This window comes from Colletotrichum godetiae, assembly GCF_030913485.1.
Source record: "Colletotrichum godetiae strain CBS 193.32 chromosome Unknown BDP55scaffold_2, whole genome shotgun sequence".
In the NCBI taxonomy this organism is placed as follows: Eukaryota; Fungi; Ascomycota; class Sordariomycetes; order Glomerellales; family Glomerellaceae; genus Colletotrichum; species Colletotrichum godetiae.
Window position 1 is genome coordinate 1506290 of NW_026851250.1, and position 22248 is coordinate 1528537.

The following is a 22248-nucleotide window of genomic DNA, read 5'->3' on the forward strand; positions in this document are numbered from 1 at the left end:
TTGAGCTTGTGCGACGTTTGTACTGTCGGCTGGGATTACACGGCGATGGTACTCGATCCATGGTTTGAGGCTTTTATTTCGAGCTCTTGTTTGAATCTAAATTGGTTTGGTGTCGTTGTCATGTGTGTTGGTGATAGAAGTAGCAGTGTGGTCCAGGTGTTCTTCCATCCGAGGTCTTGTGCCTTACTGTGCTGATCTCACCTGGCCCAGACCTTCCCAGCTGGGCCAATGTCTGTGACCCTCCCTTTCCCCATCCCCATCCTCAACCCCCCACCCCTGGCAGTCTCCAACATCATCCCTCCATCACCTGCCGTTTCGGTGCCATCTTTTCGACATCGTTAACTTGCGATGGAACCGAGAATCAACGTCCTTATTGTCTAGTTTCCTTCCATTCACTAATCTTGATCCATATCTACTTGCTTGCACCGTCTTCTCCTTTTTGTATCCACAAGATCTACCAAGATCTACCTTGCGTCATCATCTGGCCCCCCGGTCAGGAACGAAGCCAAAGCTGCGGCATCGGGGGATTCTCCAACCCCACCCCGCCCATCCATCACAACAGCTCAGCTCGGCTCGGGTCTCAGGAACCGAGTCAAGATCGGCAGCGACGCAAGCTTGAGCTTTTTGCTCAACAGTTGAAATCAATCATATAGGTCCTTTGCCCGCCTAGGCGACGGCTCGCCCACCATGGTCGTCTTTGTTGATCTAGACGACGAGGACATGGAGCCCCTTCACGTTCTCGAGGCACGCCGCCTAGCAACAGCTGCTGCTGTCGCGACTGATGCATTGGAATCAAGCAGCCGCGAGCTCGAGCACATGCTTGAGAAGCCGGCGATTGCCACAGTTTCGTTGGTGACACCAGCTCCTGTATCAGAGCCAACACCGACATTTCAGAGTGCTGCTACTGAGTCTTTTGGCTGCTATCCGTAAGCTCCGTTTACCCCCCCTAGCATCACGCGCGTATGGCAGCGGAACATCGTGACTGACACCATGCCTTCCGTTCCGCAGCATCGTCATGTCAATAGCTGAACATATCGATCTCAACACCCTTGACAGTCTCGCCCGCACCTCGCGCCAGGTCCGCCAGGGTCTGCTGCAATACCGCTCTATTCTCATTTCTTCGACGCTACACTGCTCTAACGAGGCCGCCCCCGTCGACCCAGAGTCTACGTTCCGCTTTCGTGCGAGGGCCGGCAACTGGTATTACATGGAAGATGGCCGGAACTACAACGGCAAGAGCGGCAGCTGTGCCCGAGACCTGGTGACGGAGTGTCGGAGGTGCAGGACCGTCGTGTGCAGGGTATGCCGTCCTATGCCTTGCCGCATGCTCTTGGCCCCATCCCACCGAGAAGCGATCCCATTACAGACGTGAAAGGGTGGGAAGGGGCACCAGGAGCATTGACGCAATGGCCGGGGAGGATATAGAGATTGCCAAGTAAAGTTGATTGCTGACACTTGTAAACAGAACTGCGCTATCAAGCCGCCAGCACACAACGCTCTTCGTGAGCGACATCGTAGACTGTGCAAGGCCTGCACAAAGGCCCCCATCGCATCTCTCGTCAGTCACGCGTTGGAGCCAGAAACACCTCTGCTCGACGACGCCGTGCGACGAGAGATTTGCCGATGCGACGTCGATGGCGTCTGGCTGTGCCAGCCCTGTGGGCGAAGCATGCGCGGGGCCGATCACGACTACCAGCGGTACCTATTCTCTGCTCCTTACTTGGCTCAGGCCCCAAGATGTGTCCTTGCTAACTTTGACCCTCTGCTGCAGTATTTGGAAATGGCGTGCTCATTATGGAGAAGTCCTCGGCGGCCTGGGAACAGGCATCGGCGAGGGCGACCGCGGCGTCATCTGCGGCCGCGAGACTGCTTGCGCTGGCGCCAAGGAACGCGAGAATGAGACCGACTGTGATGCCGAGGATGCCGCCGTCACTGGCGCCAACCTATGGACGGCCACGGACCAGGTACACCTCGACACCGTGCGATATGAGCGCACGCCGAGTCCCCAGCTCGGCCCCGGGTACGAGAGGCACGAGATTGAGGGGATCGGAGGCGTCGTGAAGACCAAGTTAGTCCGCATGGTGAGAGTTGGTGCCTGCGTGCCCGAGTGGGATGACGAGAAGAGTCATCACAATATCCTCGGAAGAGAAGTGAAGGGCATTAGGAGGAGTTGGTGCGGCTGGTGCTACAGAGTCATTCCCGGTGAACCTGATTTGGACAAGGCGGGCGTAAAGATGCGTCAGCTTTGAGGACTGGCGTATTTGGGATATTTCCTTCTTTAATGATTTGATGACACTTTTTGATACGCGATAGTATGGGAACTATCGGGGAATCTGCCTCGAGGCAGGAATGGATTTGACCTTGTAACTGAGTTGGCGAGCTTGGCCTAAGACGGGTGAAGAGCTAGCCGGGCAAAGAGGGATAGAAAAAGTTCAATAGTGCCATTGTCGTACCTTCCGCCTGAATACACAGGGAAATACACACAAGAACCAAGCCCTCATATGCCCCTCCAAGTCCATCACTGTCACCAGCAGGCGCCCGTCTAGGTCGACGGGTCAGGACAAACTGGCCAGGTGGAATGGTTAACGGTCAACGATCAAGTTTCATACGCCAGCCAGCCTACTCGATGACAGGCTTGACGGGTACCCGAGTTCGAATTCCAGCATGAGCACCAAGAGATGTAGCCTCACCGGTGTTAAACTCTTTTTTGATCTAGTGCCAATCAGGACTGAAGATGCTTATCCATGCCTCGCTGTGAACGACAGTCCGGGGACATGGAGTATTGATACTTGGAGAGAGGAAGACAGCATCATCAAGACGTAAGCTACGGCTAGAGGTTTAACGACCGACTCAGTAATAAAGACACGTCGTATGATGGGCGAAGATGGGTAGAAGAATTATACACGAGTTTCTATGGCCTTTTTATCTTTTCATCGCTCTCTCATTGTACAGATTGGTTGGGAGTTTTTTTCGGTCACTGCATATGGTGACCTGCCTCTATCCTACATGTCTCCCAGCCGATTTTGTGACACTCCCTCCTAATGGTTTTGATGGTACAGAGAATAGAGTGCAAAATGCCACCCCTCCTGGCCTGCCCCCTTCTCTTCTCCCTTGGTGATACAGAGAACCTTGCTTTCAGCACGGCTGCCTCGGAACAGCAATTTCTTCCCCCAATGCTCATCTCCATCGCCACAAGTACAGTAACAGAAACTCAGGCGTTCCGTCCCAAGCCGCCCCAAAACCCCGTCCACATGGGGGTTGATTTTTTTTTCCCCGCCTCGAGTAGCTCTTTTTTGTTTTTGCGTCTGCTGCTGGTGACTTTAAATTACAGCTCACCCCGGAAGAGCATCTCCTTTCTGCGCGAGCGGTCCTCGCGGGCCTTTGTACGGATACCACCCCATCGGCCCTTGATGGCCTCGAGCTTGCGCGCGAGACGCTCCGTGTGTTCGCGGGGCGCGGGGGTGCAGATGGTGATGAAGGTCTCGGAGCAGTCGAACTTGCGCGCGAGGGCCGAGACGGACCAGAAATCCGGGTCTTGGGCGCGGAGCTTGCGGATCTCGGCGACGTCGTCCTTGGAGAGGTGGTAGCGCGGGGTGGCGCCGCGGGAGGGGACGTTGAGGGCTGGGGGGAGGGGGGAGGATGTCGCCGCTGTTGAATTTGAGGAGGAGGGTTGTGATGAGGCGAAGAGGGTGGAGAGGTTTGCGCGGCGGCGGGGGTCGGTGGCCGGGAGGAACTTGAAGGGGGTGTGGTAGACGGAGGGGGCGGCGGAGGGCGGGTTGTAGATGATTGTGTCGCCGGCGGCTGGGGTCGAGGGCAGGAAGTTGGGGTGGGGAGGGATGTTGAGGGCGCGCTTTGTGCGGGAGAAGGTCTTGTGGCCTCGTCGGGGGACGGTAGTGGTGGTTGGTTGTTGGCGGAGGAGGGATGCCAGCGTGGCGGCTGGTCTGGTTAATGTCCTGGCCTCCATTTTTGGGGTTGTAGGTTGTGATGAAGCTTTTGAAATAGTTTCCGCGTTTCGTGATGATCGTGGTCTCTCTTTTGTCTTCTTCGAGAACGCCGGTTAGGAGCTTGAGATGGCCAATTGAATGGTTTTCTTGGGAAGGAGTGACAGCACGGCCAGCGTCGCTTCGGTGTAGAGTCTCGAATGGGTCGACTGCGGCGTTGGGGGGAGAGGCTTTGATGAGTTGGTCGCGTGCAACAGGGGAAGCTCTTTCGCGATGCTGTACGGGAGACCCTGAGGCGATGATCTGAAGTTTTTCGAGCAGCCGATTGGAAATTTGGCTTAGGTAAGGCTTGTGGAGCGAGCTGTCCCGAAAGGGATGCTCAACTGATTAGGTAACAAAACGGTTGTTGCCTTGCTATTTCCAAGTGCGCGCCTGAGGCATGAGGTTGGAAAGGGACAGTTTTCTATCGATAGAATCACATGATAGGTCACGTGTAAGACATCCAACAGACAAGATACCGGTACCATGGAAAACGGGCTGGTCCGAGGAAGTGGGACTGATTGGATCAAGGTTACCTTGGCTTTTTCTGCCAGCGCAGCGTCGCCGGTGACGTCTGCGAAGCTTCCGGGGGCCGCCCCTTTTACCTCCCGCATTACTTCCTACCTCCCCCGATCCTCGCTTTCGATTGCTACAGTGAAAGGTGGAAAGGCGAAAAAGAGCAAAAAGAAGGTTCAACACAAACAAAACATGATAGATAACTTTGTGGTTTCGGGAAAAGCATCTCGCAACCGCGGCGCGGCAATGGTTGCTGCTTCCGTCGGTTTTTGCTACATTTTCCTTGTGCCCTGTTGTTGCTGTTGAGAGCATCTGATCCGCCAAGGGAGTTTGTTACGCAGGGTAGCGTTTTTCCCTCAAGAAATGCTCCGTACCAAGGAAGAGAAGGCATCATTGCAATGCGTTATTTTCCGCAACAGTACGTGTTGACATATTTCTCAACAGAAGTTGTTGGAAAGACTCTACTGTCATTCTACGCATTGGTGTTGTTTATGCAGAATTGACAGTGACGTGCTTTCCATGGGGCCCGGTTTCCCAAGGGACTACTGTGTAAAGCAGGCGGGAAGCCCGATTTACGCAGGGATTTGTGTCTTGCCGGCGCAGGAGGGTCTTCACCTCGATAGAAGACAAAGAGGGGTCCTTGTTGCTGAGGAGTGGGCGGTAAGTGAGAACAAGGCGGCAGAAGAGGATCCTTTTCATTATGCGTTTGGCATGTCGTCTACGTTTGTCATGACCGCTTTTTGGAAGATCTCTTCTTACTGAGGGAATAAGTCACGGGCTGGCCCAGTGACAAGACTCGGTTACGGGGTGCCCTGCGAGTTTAATTCTTTCTTCTAAACCCCTCAAATGTGATGGAGATCATTGATGAAGGCAGTAGAGCCCGTGGGGAACGAACATGTCAAAGAAGAAAGAAGGCCGGGACCGAGGCTGACGACGTGGGAGGGTGGAGAGTGTGCTGGATGGGGGAAAGGATCTAGCAAGTTGAAGCCAAAAACAGGGAATGAAAAGGAACTTTTTGGGGGGGGGGGGGGGGGAGGATAGGTACCTCAATGTTGGCAGAACTCAGAACCAAGAACCAAGAACGCCAGAACCTAGGTGTCTTCTGACTCCTCTCTGTTGCATGCTTCCCGAGTCCCTATTTTTTTCGTCTGAACAGGGAAGAGGGGCGATCCTCTTCGTTTCTTCGGCCATGTTCCATCAGCTATCAAACAACCCCCCTTCCAGGATCTAGAGTGGTCAGCGTTTTCGGATACAACAGCAAAGAAGACTCAAGAGAGAGCGAGGGGACAAGGATACTAGGGAGCTCGGTGGTCGGTGAGTATCCGTAGCTTTACTTCAGACGGGGGGAATCTCCGGGAGGTTCATGGGCTGTGACACTTGGGTATGCTCAAGAGAAGTGCGCGAGTCAACTGACTCTGCTATAGATTCAGGGATGGAGCTACTATTGCCCAATCACCGACTTGACGTCAAAGACAACGCGGGAAGGGGATTGACTGATGATGGGGATCATAACGGGGCTTGACACATATAACAACTCCCCGAGAGAAACCGAGACCAGGAAAGTTCCCATTAAGGGGTCTAAGACATTGAATCTCCAGTTGCTATCCGTACTGCTTGCTGCATTGTGAAATGGAAGAGAAGGGGTCCGGGGTCGAGATTAGGCTGAGCTGTCCCTACGGATACCGAAAGTTGACTAAAGGCAGAGGGGAAGACTTGGCGATGCGTCCGAATCGGGTAACTTGGAAGACGACACGAAAGTCAACGGGTCGCATCCCGAGTTCAGGTCAGGTGGAAGAAGGGAAATGAGCTCTCATAGAACGCGTCTGAGATTAACAGTAAGAAGAGAGAGGAAAAGAAAGCTACGAGAAAGTCATGTCCCAAACAGATTGCAGATTGGATGCGGACGGACGAAACACACGGACGGTCAGCCCATGTAATCCCAACTCGAACTCGAGACACGCCAAAGGAACGCCAGGCGGTCGGTCGACGGTCATCTTCGTTTTCCCCGCGTATCCATTTCAACGTAATCGTCGCTTGTAGGACTAATTGCGCCCAAGACGCGAAGTAATTACGGCGGCCGATCGGCTCGCGCTCTCGCACAGCCGGCCGAGGAAGGGGGGGAAATGGCATTCGATGATACTCCCAAGGCCAACGGGGATGTGTCCGAACAGAGTTTCGACAGCTCGAATATCATACGAATGCCTAGTCAGATTCCCCCTGACGCCGGTCGAGGAGCCACCGGAGGCTGCGGAAGTCAACGGGGGGACTAACGGAGGATTTCTTTTCTTAATCTGGGCCTAAACCAAGAAAGCCTAGGACGGGGGACTACTTGGGAAAAGACGTGACGCGATGCCTGGGCTACACTACTGCCGGTAACAGAGATGAGCGGCGAGATGAGATCGCGTTCGGTTCGTCGATGAGATATCGGGCTCTGCGAAGACTCTGTCGTACCTTAGGTACCTTACCTTGGGCTGGTGGTTTGTCATCGTCATTCTGGATAAGCGGCACGAGAGTAGGTAACAGAGTGAGGTAAGGGCACAATGCATAGACACAGTGAGGCTCGCGGTATCTCGCCTTGCAAGCTATAGTGGGGAGATACTTGGGTGAAGACTTGGGTAGAAATCCGTGTACTTCGTAGTGTAAGGTACTTTGTAGGATTCCCAGTGGTGAGTGTGACGGGAGAAGGAAGGGGGGCCAGACATGTCACCCGCAGCAACTTCCTTCGGCGCGGCATCACGTCAATGCAAAAACTCTAAACAACGTTGGGAAGATACGGGGCGGGCGACGGGCGACGTAGGTAGACGTACGTTGCGACGTGGGAACGTGACGGGGACACCCCTTTTCTGGACACGCCGCACAAGCTGCTAAAGGAATTCGTCGTGGGCGTTGTTGACGGGTGACTGACGGGTGACCGTTCCCCTTTGATGTTGGTGGGAACGTTTAGTTTCTCTTAGCTGACGGAGCAGCGTTGGGTTGGGCAGGAAACAAAAAAGGACCATGGGCGGGAGCGAGGAAAGGAAGGAAAGCGAAAGTATCCCGTCCTACCTACTTGTCCATATTTTCCTTACCTTACGTATACACAGCAATTAGTGTAAATGGACCGAAAAAAAAAAACATAATCTGCTGACTGCCGAGAAAGCGACGCGAATGCTCCTGACAGTCGATAATAGCTGCCTCTTCCCCATTCTGTTCTTCCCTTTTCGCTCCCAAATTTGCATTTCCCAACGCTTCCAAACAAATTCTGTGAATCCGTACCTTACCGTTGCATCTGCTGCATCCAGCACTCTTGATCCCACCTCATTCTTCTCCCGTCCATTGTCTTGCACGCATCTACCAGCAACGGCAACGCACCCGCAATCCGCCAAATAAAATAACTGGACCAACCCATCTACCTTATCCAACCGAATTTGTCTCTTACGGAGCTTCTCCAGGTCTCCAATCACCACAAGCAAGGCACAGCAGACCCAGGCCTGGGCCTCTCTTACAGATCAGCACCACAAGGCTCCTGCAGCAGGGGTAATATTGTTACTGCGTCGGAAACCGCCAATCCGCTTGCTCGTCGTCTGGACCTGTTGCGTCACACGCTCCCGCCTTTCTCTCCCCCCCAGCTTCCTCGCTCGTCAGTCAGGGACCGCTTCTCGAGGCCGTTTTTATCGAGCGCCAATATTCGAACGAGACTACTGGCTGCATTCTGCATCTTTTTGTCTGCGTGCCTGCGGCAGAAAAGCGATTCGGTCATCCCCCTCTTTCTACTTGTCTCTCCATCGTCTCTGCGACTAAGAGAAAAAAAAAAAGTGACCCAGCAAGCGGCAGACGATCCAAAAAGGGACCAAGACACAAGACCAAGACGGACGACGACACCTGACTGTGTGTCCTTCAACAACGCCATCAACCCCAAAAAAGACTATCACCGTTCCGTGTAAATCATCCCATTACTCCATCGCTCTCGATTTTCAACGGCTAGTCCGCTTCCATTCCCCGAGTTCTGCACGCAGGGGAAACTGCGCACATTCTCGCTTCTTCTCCCTTGGTGTTCCGCTGCTCTGCTACTGAACCGTTCTGGTATGTACATCTCGATACTATTATCCTACCCTTCGGATATCCCATGCCCACCCCCCATACCCATCCCCATCCATGTACTTTGTACCGTTCAGGCAAAAAAAGAATATTTCTTGGTGTCTTTGCCGGGGGCCTCTCCGTCGGCGGCGCTGCTACCTGCTGCGGACGGCGTGCGCATGTATTGCTTGCTTGCTGCTACCGATGCGCTGCTGGTTTTCTGCCTTGCCGACTGGACGCTTCCTGTGACAATCAATCACCGCACTCGCACACTTGCACCCCCTTCCACTTTCCCCTTCCCTTGCAGTGACCCCGAAAAGGGCGAATCGCGGGAATATACGTCAAGGTCACAGGGTCACCAAAAGCCAATCTATTTGTCCCCCCACCACCTGTTTTCCCAGACTTCGTTTATCCACGTCCCCTCCCCCTCTCTTCTTCCTGGGCCTACATAACATCACGTCAATCTCAGGGTCCCTGCTTGTTGAAGAAAGACATTCCATTAACTCTTGGTCCCTTTTCCCACAGAAACCACCCAATACTATTGTATCAGCAATTCCGTCTGCATACTACCTCGCAAACACCAAAATCACCCCCACCAACTACTCGAACAACCCTGTACCATATCACGATGAGCCTAGTCGAGGCAAACCCCCTCAACGTCGCTGAGACGGCTGTACCGCACCCAACCGCCGTCGCTCACACCATGGCCGGCAGCACAAGCGGCGATGCGACACCCCGCGCCTCGAGCCACAATGAGCCCCAGACGGACAACACAAAGAAGGACGTGAAGAACAAGGTGCGCGGATTGTTCGGACTCGGCAAGAAGAAGGAAGAATCAAATGTCTCCAACAAGTCTTCATCGTCGGCCACGCCCGCGCCGGCCGTCACCAGCAACCCCTCCCTAACACGGGACACCTCGAGAGCATCAGCTCGTTCTACGACATCGCCTTACGTGCATCCTTCTTCGCCGAGCCGCGGAATGTCTACATCCCCGCGAGTGCCATCCCCGGCGGGCTCTCAGATCTTTGAGCGAGATGTCGACAATATGTCAATCAAGCCCCAATCGCCTGCCATTCCGTCACATATCCAGACCGAAAACCACATCCCTCCCGTTCTGGATGCATCATCCGAAGCCATTACGGACGACCACCTTGATCCGGACAGCGTCGAGATCGTCACCCACTCCCAGCATCAACCAGCTGCAGCAGCTGTCACCGGCGCCAACGGAAATGGAACACCCCACCCTCCCGACTCCATGGCCGCATCATGGACCGATGAGCTCCGTGCGTTTGCGGATCGCGAAGATGCTTCCAACTTCAATGCGCTCGATAACGCCGACGTGCGCAGATTGAGCTTCATCTCTTTCGCTGACGTTGTGCAGGCCGAGCAGGGCGGCCACAGCGGCGCAGCAGGTTCGCGCGACTCCATCCACGTTGCTGGGCTGACGTCCCTCTCGTCCATCAACGCCCGCTCGCCCTCGCCCATCCGATCACCCGTCTCTTCTCAGGGACCGGGCACCTCGCCGCCGACAAGCAACCCCGCGTCCGTAAAGGGATTGGAAATGTCCCCCGGGCGCAAATCTCTTGGCAGCCCAATTTCGTCCCATCACAACCTCAACATGAGTGGCGAGCTCAATATTGAGACGATGTCGCAAGCGCTCAGGCGCACGGGAAGCACAGATCTCAGCGGGATCCGCAGCTTGCCCACGAGCCCGATCGAGGGCCCGTCACGTTGAGGAGAAGACTATGACGGGACGTTTGATGAAAACTGAAGCGAGAAACAAAACAAATTTACGTTACGGAGTCGGAGGCAAACCGGAGAAACCATTGATACCAAAGTGGACGTTTCTATGAAACTTTTTTTTTTTTTTCCACTGACTTTTTGTCGTTTTTTCTTCTTATCAAAATGCTGAAGAGTGGGCCAGCACTCGTCGATGGAGGCTAGCTGACCGAATTAGGGAGGAACAAACGCGCTTTCTTCCCTTCGCATGCGTTTTTCTTCTACTACCTTGATAGTTTTCGATTTTGGAGTTGGGCAAAGAAAGATAAATATCGATATCATGTGCTTCACTCAATCTGGCGAGCGGTATGCGTGTGGCATGTGCGCGTGTGTATGTGGCCACCGCAAAATGGGTGGTCTCATCTTCCTTTCGAAGCTAGGAACATCTTCCTTCCCCTCGGCCTTTTCCTACGCCGATTTCTAGGTTTGGATCAGCTGCCTCTTTTTTTTCTTTTCTTCTACTTCTTAAAAACGTAGGCATACACGCAAGGTAGTGGGAAATACAGATTGTGATTTGAGACGGACTACCTGCTTAGGAAAATTTGAAGCGGCCTTAACCTAACACATGTCATTCGTGTCATTCATACAATCGAGAGGTGTGTCCCGGATCCCAAGTCCGGTTTCGATTTCTGACAGGTGTGCTAAATCATCCGAATGAACATCTTAGCGCCAACGGCTAGTTAAGTCCACGTGCAGCTGTCATGGAAGGGACTTTATCTATAAGGGGTTGGCGAGGGTTTCGTGCGGCCTTGAGCTCATACACATTGGATGAGTGTCTTGTGCTAGTCAAAAATACTTTCTCGTTCGAACGAGCGAGACTGGGGTTATACATTGTCTTTTTTGGTAGAGATGTATTGAGTAAGCGGGAGCTCGACGGGTACATGAGAGCTCTGCTTCACGCATGAAAAGTTGAGATAGCTAGGTGAAGCGCCGATGAATCAAGACGGTATCTTGAGAGGTTGATCATTGTATTCAATCTACCCTGAACCATTCCATTCCCTCCTCTTGGAAAACCCGCACCCACTAAACCTTCCACTCACACACGAGTTACACCTAAATCACCGATCATAATTCCTAGCCTTGGGCATCTTCTTCTCCTCCATAGCCTCCACATCCTTCTGCTTATAAAAGTGCGGCGCCAGCTCCGCGAGCCACTTACTCTCAATGGGCATACAGCTGCGCATGTACTCCTTTGTCGTCTGCACGAGCTCAAAATACACCAACATCTTGGTCGGCGGGTCGACGCCCATGAGCACCGACGACGGGTGCACGTAGACAGTGGCGTTCTTCTTGACGGTGCGGTAGCTGTCGCCGCTGCGCTGCAGGCGCGCCGCGTTGGGGAAGAAGCCGGCCGTCAGCGCGCGCTTGATGGGCTGCAGGTTGGACGCGCCGCAGGTCGAGGGCGAGACCTCGACGCGCTCGCAGAGCTTGGCGAGCTGGTCGCGCACGTCGCGCGCGCGTGTGAGGGAGCGCTGCTGCAAAAAGTTCTCGCGCGACCAGATGGGCGAGAAGTCGCTGTCGACCCACTGGTTCCAGATGTTGAGGAGCGTAAGGTGGTCGCCGCCCTCCTTGATGGTGAAGCGGGCACGGGCCGAGTCGGCGTGGATCTTCTTGTCCTTGGGGCGGAAGAAGAGCGCAGAAGCCTCGCTGAGCATGGAGACGACAGAGAGCACCTCCTCGACGCAGCCTTCCTTGTCGGCGGCGAGGACGGCCTTGGCGAGCATCGGGTCCGTGGGGAACTCGGCCATTTGGCGACCCATCTTGGTGAGTTCGCCCTTGTGGTTGAGGGCCTGGAGGGCGAAGAGCTGGTTCAGGGCGCCGATGAGGGCCTCGGTCGGCGGCGGGTCCATGAACTCAAAGTCGAGGAGCTCATTGATGCCCAGCGACTTGAGCTGGAGGACGACGCCGTTGAGGTTCGTGCGCTGGATCTCAGGCATGGGCGATTCGTCCATCTCGTTCATGTAGGCGAACTTTGTGTATAGGCGGAAGCACTTTCCTGGGCCGACACGGCCGGCGCGACCACTCCTCTGGTTCGCGGACGCCCTTGAGCAAGGTGTCACAACGAGGTTTGACATGCCGGTGGCGGGGTTGTAGACGTTCTCCTTGACGAAGCCGGGGTCAATGACATAGACGATTCCGTCAATTGTCAGACTTGTCTCGGCAATGTTGGTAGCCAGAACGACTTTGCGGGCGCCTTCTGGGGTCGGTTCGAAGATCTTGGCCTGGAGTTCGGAGGGCAAGTTGGCGTAAATGGGACAAACCACCAGTTCTTTGACACGGCTCCCTAGCTTTTTCGCCGTATCGACTATCTGCTGTTCGGCTGCGTCAATCTCGTCTTGACCCGTGAGGAACACGAGGATGTCACCCTTGCCCTGCGTTGTGTGGATTTGGAAGATCGTGGTGATGGCGGCTGCTAAGTAGTTGGCTTCTGGTGCTGGCGTGTAGTAAATGTCGACTGGGTATCTTCGTCCAGGAATGTTGTAAATAGGGGCATCGTCGAAATAGGCGGCGAACTTTTCGGCGTTCATCGTCGCAGACGAAATCAGTAGTTTCAAATCTGGCCGTTCCCTTGCCAAATCCTTGACCAGAGCTAGCAAAATATCCGTGTGGACGGTTCTCTCGTGAGCTTCGTCAATCATGATGGCCGAATACCCGGAAAGATCCGGCTCCGTCATGAACTCTCTCAGCAACATGCCGTCCGTCATGTATTTTAGAATCGTCTTGTCGCTCGTGTTGTCCTCGAAACGGATCGAGTACCCGACCTCTTGTCCGACCTTGACGCCGACCTCGTCCGCCACACGCGCAGCGACACTCATTGCAGCAACACGACGCGGTTGTGTACATCCAACCTTCATCCCATTCTTGGTGAACCCAGCTTCGTGCAAATACTGCGGTAGTTGTGTCGTCTTACCGGAACCTGTTTCTCCAACAATGACCAGGATCTGATACTTTTCCATCGCCGCAAGGAAATCGTCTCGATATGCGTAGATGGGCAGGCTCTTCCTCGTCTCCTGGATCGTGAGCTGCTTCTTCTCTGCTGCCTCGATCTGCGCCGCCAGGAATTGTTGCTCCTTGGTCAACTTGCCCTCCCCCGGCATACTCGATCCCAGATTCCATTTGATGTACTGCTCCTCATCCATGACATAGGCGTAATCGTCATTCTCCCTCTCCGACCTCTGGATCTGCGCCTTGGCCTTGGTGGCCTGTTCCCTTTCCCATTCTTCATGCTCCGTGACGAACTTTTCTTGTCCGTACTCGTCCTTCTCCACGTACCTCTTGTACATTGCATCCTCCTTCCTCTTCTTGTCGATTTTGCCCTTTTCCGTGATATAGTCCTCCGGTATGTAGTACCCATCCTTGTGATCGTCAATCTTGAGGCGCTCCTCCGCTAGCCGCAGGATTTCGCGATTCTTGGTAAACTCGGCTTTCTCCCGTTCTGATAACCTGACGCCGCTCCTCAACTCTTCCGTTTCTTCGGCAACTTGTTTACGCAGCAGGGCGAGCTTCTCGGCCTCTCGTTTCCCAAGGTACATCTGTCGACTCTTCATACGGAGATCCTCCATGTTCGCCTTGCGATCCAGCTCTGGCCGTCGGCTCTCGGCTGTCTTTGACTTCTTGTCGTCCTTTTCCCGCAACCGCTTCGCAAAGGCTTCGCGCTCTTCAATGTCGCGCTGACGCTCCAGCTCCTCCTTCGCGCCGTCCGATAGGTCAGCGTCTCGGTCGCGATCATCGTGGCTGAGCTTTACCCGCTTCGAGGCAGACTCTTTGAAATCAGGTTCGTCGTTGTTGTCGACTTCTTCGGGTTCCGAAGGTGGCTCCTCGTCCGCCCACCTGTCGTCGTCATCGTTTGTGTCTCGCTTCCGGTACTGTTTCGAAGGTCGGGCCGGTGATCTGGAGCGCGATCGTTGTCTCGACGTCCTTTCGCTGCGGTCGCGATCCCGGTTTCTCTCGTTCGATCGGTCGCGATGGCGCGACTTGTGCTTCTTCTTGTCTTTGACTACTTTGGCGGGACCGACCTCGTCGTCCTCCATGGGGAGGAAGGCGTACTTTTTTGATGCCATGGTCGTATGTATCGATCCAAACGTACGAGATGTAAAATCTCACAAAATTTCCAGCGCTTTCGGCTTGGAAGTTCGGAAGGAAGTCGTACAAAAGGAAGCCTGTAGTAAGCCTGGCGATGTCAAGTCATGAAGGTTGAGGCCTCATGCAGTTGACGTGCCTGGCGTGTCTCTGCGCATTCGTCTGAACTTCCCAGAAAAGGCCCCACACCTTTTAGCAACGAGAGAGTGGGGCATAAGCTGCAAAGAAGCCAGCGCCCAATGACCATCTCCGGATAACATGTCTTATCGGACCTGCGTAGCTCCCTTCTTAACACGTTGGAACTTTACATTTTGGGACAGCTGGTTTGCGCGCTTCCTTTGGGTCGATTACCTATCTTCATATCCTACACTTCTCTCTTTCTCTCCCCCCCCCCTTTTTTTTTTCGTAACCTGATTCCTCCTTCGACAAGTCCCTGTCACTATTCACTCCTTGAGGACTCGAGGATCCCAAAAGGTCTACGACTCAACGAGGATTTTCTTTTGCGCCCGGGCTCCGACGTTCATCGAAATAAAGTATCCAAACCTCGAAGTACACCACAGGGGGACCCACGATGTACCTCCGAGGGGCAGCATTCGTGCTGCTGCTCCTATGCTTCGTCCAGCTGGCCCTCTGCGCCGAGGACTACTACAACCTCTTAGGCATTAGCAAGAAGGCCTCGGATCGTGAGATCAAATCCGCCTATCGCAAGCTGAGCAAGAAATACCACCCCGACAAGAACCCGTATGCAGTCCTTCCTTTTACCAAAGGGAACTTTCCTCCCGACTCACTCGTTGCATGAAGGCTAACCAGAGAATCCCACAAACAACAGAGGCGACGACAGCGCAAAGGAAAAATTCGTCGAAGTCTCCGAGGCCTACGAAGCCCTCATCGACCCCGAATCCCGCAAAATCTACGACCAATACGGCCACGAAGGCCTCAAGCAGCAACAACAAAACGGCGGCGGCCACCGTCACGACCCCTTTGACGTCTTCTCCCGCTTCTTCGGCGGCGGCGGTCATTTCGGAGGCCACGGCCAGCGCCGCGGCCAAGACGTAAACGTCCGCATCGGCATCTCCCTCCGCGACTTCTATAACGGCATCAACACGGAATTCCAGTGGGACAAGCAGCATATTTGCGAAGACTGCGACGGCACGGGCTCCTCGGACGGCAAAGTAGACACCTGCGGCGTCTGCGGCGGCCGCGGCGTGCGCATCGTCAAGCACCAGCTCGCGCCGGGTATGTACCAGCAGGTCCAGATGCAGTGCGACGCCTGCGGCGGACGAGGGCAGGAGATCAAGCACAAGTGCCACACATGCGGCGGCGCGCGCGTCGTGAGGAAGCCCACAACGGTGCAACTCACCGTCGCCCGCGGCGCGGGGCGCGACAGCCAGATCGTCTACGAGAACGAGGCGGACGCGAGCCCGGACTACGTCGCGGGCAACCTCGTCGTCACGCTCTCCGAAAAGGAGCCCGAGATCGGACAAGATAACCCGGACCGCGTCGACGGCACGTTCTTCCGGCGCAAGGACAACGATCTCTACTGGACCGAGGTGCTCTCGTTGCGCGAGGCGTGGATGGGCGACTGGACGCGCAACGTAACGCACCTCGACGGCCACGTCGTGCGGCTCTCACGCGATCGGGGCGCCGTCGTGCAGCCTGGTCACGTTGAGACTGTGAAGAGTGAGGGCATGCCCATTTTCCACGAGGATGGGGATAGCGTGTACCACAAGACGGAGTTTGGCAACCTGTACGTCGACTACGTTGTCGTGCTGCCCGATCAGATGGAGAGCGGCATGGAAAAGGAGTTTTGGAGCGTCTTCCAAAAGTGGCGGGGCAAGGTCGGCGTCGATTTGCACAAGGACAGCGGGCGGCCAGAGAAGCCTCCGGTGCACGACGAATTATGATGAAAAAGAAAAAGAGAGAATATGATGCCCCTGTAGATGAATTCTGTGAGAGATTAGAGAATAGACGGCCACAATCAAAGTACATAATAAGTGCTCTCTTGTCTGCACCTTTGTTTTCGCCAACTGAATCAATAACCCATGTAGCGCAATCATTAAACTCTGCTTATGTATTGATGTCTACCAAAAGTGTTTCGAACCAGAGTCATGAATTCGTTATCTGTACCATCAAGTCGTGTCTAGGTCCTGAGAATGTAAAATAATCGCCAACGTATGACGTCGCAAAATTCATATGTGAGATCCAAAGAAATGTCATAAAATCGTCATCCACTCTTCCTCCGCCTCCTTCGTCGACTGCCATGATCATCGTCATCACTGTCCTCTATCCTACGCGAATCGCCGCCATGTTGCGCTTCCTGAACCGCTCCCACCACATCCTTCAGCAGACTCTTCCAGCTGCCTTGCCCGCTAATCATCCCCTCAATGTCGCTTGCGATCTTTTGCACAACATCGCCATCTGTGCCACCGACAGCCCATGCTCCGCTTGAATGTACTCCGTTGCCGTTTCGTGGCCGGCTTTCGAAGGCCCCCTGTCTCCATCGCATAGCGCCCGAACTGCCACCGCCAACGGGTCGTCCCTGGGCATCGAAGCGGTCTGGCAGTGCCTCGATCTCGTCATCCGATTCGGAAGGCGTTTCAATTTCCCGCTTACGACGATGAGATACCGATTTGCTACTAGGTGGATCCGAGGACGAGCGCTTGCGGTTGAGCACAGGCCGCAGAGTCGCCAGCTGTTCTTCGCTAAGAGCGGGCACTTCCTCCTCCTTCCTAGCCTCTTCCTCGGCCTGTTGCTCGTGGGCTGAGCGGTGCAACCGTAAAGTTTGCGATGATTGAGGAGACAGGGTGAAGGCGACGGACTTGGAGGAAGAGTGTTGTGCAGTGTGAGGACGCTTTGCGGACAAAGTGCTTGACACCGACGAAGAGGTAGGAGACAACGACCGAGACCGAGATCGCGGTTGGGACTGAGAACGAGACCTAGATAGTGACTCGGGGAGAAACTTCTTGACACGCTCTCGCCACTTTAGACCATCTGCACGAAAAATCAGCTTCTGATACAGACATGAACGAAGAAAAGTCACAAAAGAAACAACGATTAGATCAACCCACCCTCACGACCCAGACCGGCTGGCTGGACAGCTTGTGGTGAGGAGCTACGAGATATTTCTTCACTCACATGGTCAGGACCGAATCTCGTTCTCGGCGGGCCACCGTCTGGTGGGGGAGGACCACCAGCAGGCGGAGGGGGAGGATAACCGCCGGCCCCGCCTGTAGCCATCGGTGGAGATGGCCCCATTGGTGGTGGTCCCGGAGGATATACCGAGTCTGAGGACGGGTACGGTGGATACTGGTCTCTTAGGTTGGCTGTCGAAATGTTGGGGTGTTGAGTGAAGCCGGCGCCGGCGCCGGCGGCTGGTGGTGGTGGGTAGAATGAGCCGCCAGAGGCGTGTGGTGGTGAGGGAGGCCGGCTGTAATTGTCATAATACCCGTCATCCCGAGCATCCTCTTCGTATCCTGTCAAAGCTGTCAGTATCGCCCGTCTGTTATCGTGTGCTGCGGTTCGGGATTCTTACTCCTGCGGTCCCTCTCTCGTTCTCTGTTTCTCATTCTGTCGTCTGTGCTGCGTTCTCTGCTGTAGGCGCGTTCTCGCGAGTAAGTCCTTTCGCGTGTGACCGATCTGTCTCTGGAGCGGGATCGGGCGCTTCTCTCCCTCGACCGTCTTTCCTCGCGTATTTCCTCTTCCTTCTCCTTCTTCTTCTGATACTGCTTAAGTCCAATTGCAGCAGCTCCCGTTCCGACTGCTGCTGCTGCCATGTCTCTCAATCGGCTCTTGCTCCTCTTCTTCGCCGGCTCGTGGCCGTCGTAATCATCGCCAGACATACGCCGGTGTCGACGGCGTCGCCTCTCGTTCGCTGCGGACTCATACCCGTCATCCGGCGGGTAAGGCGGGTCGGACGGCAGCGGTTCCGTTCCGTACTCAACTAAGCCTAGCTCAGGATCAGCGCTGCGCGGCTCGGAATATAGAGAGCGGGCCTGGGACCTGCTGCGCGACCGACGACGTTCACGCCGTTCCCGCCGGACTTCTTCCTCATATTCCTGCTCGTCCAGTTCACGATCTACCTCGCGGTCCTTCTTCTCCTTGCGGTTCTTGTAAATCTTGCTAGCGACTCCTCCTGCAAGACCGGCGGCAGCAATTTCCGCCCCGGTCCTGATGCGAGACTTAGACCGTGACCTACTCCTAGACTTGGACTTGGACTTGTTGCGGAAGTGCTGTACCAAGCCCGCAGCGGCAGCAGTCGCAGCGGCAGCCTTGGCCACAGACCGACTACGACTCTTGCGGCTCTTGCGGCTGCGGCTACGAGATCTAGATACAGAGTAGCTTGAAACAGAGTAGCCTCTGCCGCGGCTTCGACCACGATGCATTTCTTCCTTTTCGATCTTTCCACTCTGGTAATACTTTGCGGCGCCTGCAACGGCGAGCGCTGCAGCAGCAATTCCTAGGCCAGTCTTGATGCGGGAGCTGCGACTGCGAGATCTCGAGCGAGACCCGTAGTGATGGTCGTCATGATAAGTGTCTTCATACGCACTACGAGCCCGCCGGATGATTTCAGTGCCTAAGCCACCGATAGCAGCACCTGCGAGGACTTTGCTTCCTCGGTTGGCGCCAAGCTCACCACGGCCATCTCTGCGACTCGCAGCGAGAGCAGCAATGCCGGCGCCGGCAAGAGCTCCCTCCGCAAGGTGGCGTTTGTGGTGATGGTCTGAGCTGGAGCTTCGGTTTCGGCGAATGACAGTCCGCTTCATGTAGTAATCCTCGTCGTCGCTGATGTATTCGCCGCGACCGCGGCCTCGTCGGTCGTAGTGATACTCACGCTCATCTCGGCGATAAGGACCAAGCTCTTTTGTCTCTCGGCGGTAGTAGTACTCGTCCTCGCGGGGATCGCGACGGACAACCTCGCGAGGAGACTCGCGCTCTCTCAGGACGACAATACCAGGTTCCTGGCGGGGTACGATGATGGGTGCGGGTGGTGCAGCTTCCTGAACAATAATCTTCTGTGGCTCCGGGGCTTGCTGACGGATGATAACGGGTTGGGGAATAGGCGGGGGGCTGACGGGAGAATAGAACTCGGTCTCTTTGCGGTATCTCTCGACCTCTGCTCCGCCATGATCGTCCCGGTATTCTTCGACGCGCTTCTCGACTGTGACGTCTCCATCCTCACGGCGTTCGACGCGCTTGTCGACTCTGACTTCTGTCTCGGGTGAATGGTGATGGTGGTGGTGGCGATGGGACTTATTAGAGCGGCGGTCCCAGTCGACACGCTCGCGCTCGACTTCGATGACACTTCGATTATCGGCGACGCTGCGAACATCGTCGAAACGGCCGGCATCGAAGCGAGGTGCGCGCTCACGCTCACGTTCGTACTCCTTTTCGTAGACGACGCTGCGAGTGTCACCTCTGTATGGGTCAATAACTTCGCGCTCACGCTCGGTTACCGTGCGCTCAACGACCTGACTCCGGGAGTCAAAGGCGGAGCGCGGGCGATCGGGAGCATAGCCATACTCGCCAGAAGTGCGCAGCGGGTAGCCGGAGTATCGTGAGCGGCGGTCGTCTTCTTCGACTTCGACACGCTCAGTGCGCTCGACCCTCTCAACTCGACTTGGCGCTACTTTGTAACGGCGGACTGTGGAAGTCTTGTATCGGTCTTCGTCGGATGAGTACTCGGTCGGGTCCCGGTAGACTCGGGTGGTCTCTCTATAAACTCCAGCCATCGCTAACTGCGATGGGGGCGTCGAAGGGCAACGCTGTTTTCGGGAAGCGGCAGAAGAAAGTCAAAACGGCGACAACGGTTCGGCTGGATGGTGTAGATTTGCAGGCGGGGGGGTTGAACAAAGGATGTGCGATGATGACGGAGGGGAGCCCACGGATTAAATGGTGTGCATGTGTAGTAGTGACTAGTTCGGTTTACGGGTGTACGTGGTACATTGGTTTTATTTAGGAGGCTGGTGGGACTGCGATGGCCTCTGGTTGGGTAAGAGGATGGGAATCTGTCTATTGAACACACCAATAGAGGAATATCCAGTCGATTCCAGCCCAGGCCAACGTAAAGGTGGGTGATGTGAGAGAGGGAAGTGCCCGGGAGAAGGACAGAGAAAGCGAGCGAGTGGAGAGAGCGTTCGGGAGTGAGAGAAGACGGGAGAGAGGGGGAAGAAGGAGGGGAGTGGAGGGACGGCAAGGGACCGTGGAAGCGAGAAGATGGAGGGGCAGCCCCGTCGACCCGTCCGTCACCCGTGGGCCGTCCAGTTGGTGTTGGGCTGAGATGGGAAAGTGCAATGCTCCGTAGCGGGCAGGATCACACACAGCGCTGTTGCCAAAGCAGAAACAGCAGAATCAGGGCAGAGCGGCAGGTGGGCAATAATGGCCATGCCTTCCTACCTTCCTACATATCCTAGCGTACTCTGGACTCTCCTCTTCACTCTCCGAGGAGCTATCGTTGATCATTGTGAGGCATCCCCCTGACGCTTTCCCTTCCATCCCGACCAGGGCGCGAAACATTGATGGATGGGACGGGATCAGCCAGACCTCGTTTCTGGGCCCGGTCTTGTCGGTGCCCGCCGCCCAGGCCACGACTTACGAATACTCCAGACGGTCCGGCCAAGGTCAGCGGACGGGAAAGGAACTGCTATTGCAGTACTAATGTGCAGCAAGCTACGGTCTGTTGAAGGGTGTCCCATGTCACCGTCACCTCTGACTCTTGACAGCCCACGCTACTATTTGCATTCAGTCTCCAAAGCGTTCGGACTCGACCAGGGCACAGAAGAAGGCAAGTAAGTACCTACATCTAACCCGAAAGAGACGCTTTTTCTCATATTTTGATAGTACCTAATCGCCTCCAGGCAGCCTTCCTGACCTGTACTTCTCGACAGTTTGCGACGCCGAAATGCCCAAGCCTACATACTCTTGCACCTGGCCTGCTATCGAAGGGTTGCCAAGGGGCTAGCGATAACAATGCTCTTACGTCATTTGCACTGGCCACCGCAACTACAAATCCAACCCCACGAGAAAAGCATCAGACGCTCGTCCGTCGCTAGTCTACTGAGAACTGACTACGGGCGAGACATGAAGCGGACAAGTCCTTCCAACATCAGTCTGAATAACCCTCCTTCCCAACAAAAACCCAGAGTACCAAGAGACCTGGGATCACGGCGCAAGGCAGCCTTGTGACCAGGCAGACTTGGTGCGGCACGCCATCCGAAGCTGGGAGGGTGGGCGGCTCAGGGCAATGACAGGCCGTGACATCCCCGGGCGGCCTTGTCATCCGCCCCCCATCCTTGTCATCTAGGACACCTGGTCAGACTTCGAGAAGAAAAGGATACCCCGCGGACACGACCAAGAGGAGAAGAGAGTTCAGGAGGATTTGAAAAGGAGAGAGAGAGAGAGAGAGAGAGAGAGCGTAGCACCCGGCACAGTTTGAGCCTGCTGTGCGCAGCATGCGGAAATGGACGAACGACTCGTCGTGCAACCTTCCCCCATGAGGCTACAACGTTAAAGTATACATTTAACCCTCGGGAGAGGCCAAGCTAGCATTCTTGACAATCTTGACAGATCAGACGGCGTCCGTGGCGGCAGAGTTCAAAGATGCATCGCATCGCGTCCAATACTCACAGTTTGAACCCTGGAAACTTCTGCCCCGCCTCATCGCAGCCTGGTGTCGTCATGGTACAGATAGGCATTCACAGTTGCGCCCAATCCCATCGTTGCCCTGCACTATGTGCTGCTAGGCCATATTCTGGAGGCTGGAATCTTTCGGGAAGCGCGAAGAAACACTCTAGCGAGAAACCCCCCACATTGGCCCTGGTCTGGCCTCGTGGTTGATGGA

General features: G+C 55.1%; 6 protein-coding genes across 6 annotated transcripts; 3 read left to right on the forward strand and 3 right to left on the reverse strand.

Annotated features, from left to right (window-relative positions):
* Positions 1-223: 223 nt before the first annotated feature.
* Positions 224-2584, forward strand: BDP55DRAFT_643592 (uncharacterized protein). Its single transcript, XM_060573516.1, has 4 exons — positions 224-926; positions 1009-1300; positions 1466-1698; positions 1772-2584. The coding sequence occupies exons 1-4, from the start codon at positions 688-690 to the stop codon at positions 2247-2249; spliced, it is 1242 nt and encodes a 413-aa protein (XP_060436356.1). The 5' UTR covers positions 224-687; the 3' UTR covers positions 2250-2584.
* Positions 2585-2866: 282 nt separating this feature from the next.
* Positions 2867-4235, reverse strand: BDP55DRAFT_643595 (mitochondrial ribosomal protein subunit L20-domain-containing protein). The gene has a single exon (XM_060573517.1). It carries the CDS (start codon positions 3962-3964, stop codon positions 3326-3328), a length of 639 nt encoding a protein of 212 aa, XP_060436357.1. The 5' UTR covers positions 3965-4235; the 3' UTR covers positions 2867-3325.
* A 3734-nt stretch (positions 4236-7969) lies between these two features.
* BDP55DRAFT_137363 (uncharacterized protein) lies at positions 7970-8523 on the reverse strand. Its single transcript, XM_060565540.1, has one exon. It carries the CDS (start codon positions 8383-8385, stop codon positions 8074-8076), a length of 312 nt encoding a protein of 103 aa, XP_060436358.1. The 5' UTR covers positions 8386-8523; the 3' UTR covers positions 7970-8073.
* Positions 8524-9180: 657 nt separating this feature from the next.
* On the forward strand, positions 9181-10287 carry BDP55DRAFT_626162 (uncharacterized protein; the record flags this gene model as incomplete). The annotated part of the gene is made up of 1 exon (XM_060571598.1): positions 9181-10287. One exon carries the CDS (start codon positions 9181-9183, stop codon positions 10285-10287), a length of 1107 nt encoding a protein of 368 aa, XP_060436359.1.
* Positions 10288-14659: 4372 nt separating this feature from the next.
* On the forward strand, positions 14660-16449 carry BDP55DRAFT_763444 (DnaJ domain-containing protein). Its single transcript, XM_060580907.1, has 2 exons — positions 14660-15152; positions 15241-16449. Exons 1-2 carry the CDS (start codon positions 14983-14985, stop codon positions 16313-16315), a joined length of 1245 nt encoding a protein of 414 aa, XP_060436360.1. The 5' UTR covers positions 14660-14982; the 3' UTR covers positions 16316-16449.
* Positions 16450-16635: 186 nt separating this feature from the next.
* BDP55DRAFT_539356 (uncharacterized protein) lies at positions 16636-20140 on the reverse strand (the record flags this gene model as incomplete). The annotated part of the gene is made up of 3 exons (XM_060568024.1): positions 16636-17171; positions 17495-17910; positions 18087-20140. The coding sequence occupies 3 exons, from the start codon at positions 20138-20140 to the stop codon at positions 16636-16638; spliced, it is 3006 nt and encodes a 1001-aa protein (XP_060436361.1).
* Positions 20141-22248: the final 2108 nt, after the last annotated feature.